Genomic DNA, 2,053 nt, shown 5'->3' on the forward strand with positions numbered 1-2,053 from the left:
GAGGAGGAGGAGGAGGAGGAAGAAGAAGAAGAAGGAGGAGGAGGGGGAGGAGGAGGAGGAAGAAGAGGAGGAGTTGTTGCTGTTGTTGTTGTTGTCCACTATTAGTAAGAAGATACTAAAGGTTTGTTCCAACTAAAAAAAAAAAAAATTGATAAATACCCCCTTCCCTCCAGGCCGGTGGTATTCAGAGCAAAGTGATTCGCTCACAACACCACAGTACAACACTGAGGGGTCGGCTCGTGGCCGCGCGGGACGAGAGGAGGGCCTGCCGGAAGAGGGAACTCTCCGTCATGGACGCCACTGTTAAGGTAACCAAGGCAACAGAAGTCTTGCGTTTTGAGTTTGAGTTTGAAGAAAGAAAAGCACATCGAAACAATTACAGTCATTAAACCTCAAAAATTATTCAAGAGTTATAGTCATGAAATTTAAAGGGTAAGTGCACCATGCAATTCCAAATAAAACGACGCTAGTTTTTTCTAATTTTAAAAAAATTATATTTTCAATGATTTTTCTACTTTGCTATTTTTACTGTTTTTGTCATTCGCTACTATGCAAGTCTTCTAAAAGTAATACAATTATTAATATTTACAATTTCAAAAAAAAAAAGCAAGAGTAATTTTCCCAAGATTTGTGAGTAGATTGCATGGATGGCTTTTGAGTTTTGGGGTTTTGAAAATGGTCTTTTTGAAAGCCCTGTTGCAATTTAATATTACCATTTCCGAGATCATGTTACTGATAATGATTCCAAAAACTGAATATTTTAAATCCTTGAATGGAATACTTTGAGAAAATGAGAAAAAATAAAAATTTGAAACGACTGAATTGTAGATTTGAACTCAAAAGAAATAGTTTGGCCTTGATCAATATAACCGGGAAGGGGGGGGGGTTGCATAAGAAATTATTTTTCTTGTGTGTTCTAAATTGTTATTCTCATCAACCATGTCATCGATGTCCTGCGCTCACACTTTAGAGTTTTGAATTTTGCCCGGATGGCGGCCAAAGCCTACTCTTATCGATTTTAGACCACCAAGAGATCTTTAACGTGCGCAACTTGCACGCGGGACCTCCGAGATTTTCGCCCTTCTCCGAGAAGGCTAGGTGTAGATCTTTCCTACTGGAAGATCAGTGGTCTGAAGCCCAGAGGAGGAAAATGGAAACGGAAGCAGACTTTTGAACATTGGTAGAGAGCAGGAAAGGAGGTGAAATGAGACAATTTTAGAGAAGAAAATGTTTCCTTCGCTTCTCGGATTCGAGCCCGGGACCTTTGAATGAGAGGCGAACACCTTGACCTCTAGGCCACAAGAGCCCCCATTCATCGTGTGAAACTGATTTGTGTCTAGAACGGTCCAAAAACCGAGGTATTTTTAAAACTTTTTAAAAAATAAATCTGGTGGCTGGCTGCATGTGCATGTGAACAAGACGTTCGGAAATAAGGCCCTTGATCAGTGCAGTCTTGAGTATCTGGCCCACAGTGCCCTTGATACTAAAATCTATACGGGTTGAAACGGCAAAACTCCACCGCTTAAAAGGGTTACTGTACATTTATGATTGCAGGATACGTTAAGGGGGTTATTCTAAGGTCTTTGGGCCATGACCGTTCTGAATAAATTACTTGTAAACGTGACGCGTATTCACCCTTTTGCCTCTGGAAGCATAAAGGGGCCATAATTGATTGAACGATCCAAACGTGCATACTTTACTTTCAATCTCTCGAGGAGATTGGAATTCTTTGGTAATGTTCAAAGATAAAATTACATATAGCAGTGGCAAATAATAATAGTTATAATAGTAATATTACTATGACAGGCCTATAATGAAATGTAACATAATATAATATTGATAATATAATATTAGAAAATAATATGATATAATCATGTTATCAAATAAGCCTTTAAAATCACATTTATTTGCCAGGACATGTTTCCAGTTTTCTCATGGTTTGATCAATGCTATATATGTAAGTAAACTGTAGAGAGAGGGGTTAGGAATTCGGAGAGATTTAAGAGAGCGAATGAGAGAGAGAGAGAGAGAGAGAGAGAGAGAGAGAGAGAGA

The 2,053-nt window shown here is 38.9% G+C and overlaps 1 protein-coding gene across 1 annotated transcript in view; it reads left to right on the plus strand.

Annotated features, from left to right (window-relative positions):
• The window catches only part of LOC101858690, a gene marked incomplete at its 3' end in the record, with an annotated part of 8,076 nt that overhangs the window by 2,547 nt on the left and 3,476 nt on the right, over nucleotides 1–2,053 (plus strand). Inside the window, 1 exon segment of the mRNA XM_013091153.1 lies at nucleotides 174–308. Coding sequence (XP_012946607.1) covers nucleotides 174–308 — 135 coding nt within the window.

This window comes from Aplysia californica, unplaced genomic scaffold (assembly GCF_000002075.1).
Source record: "Aplysia californica isolate F4 #8 unplaced genomic scaffold, AplCal3.0 scaffold02430, whole genome shotgun sequence".
NCBI classification, from domain to species: Eukaryota; Metazoa; Mollusca; class Gastropoda; order Aplysiida; family Aplysiidae; genus Aplysia; species Aplysia californica.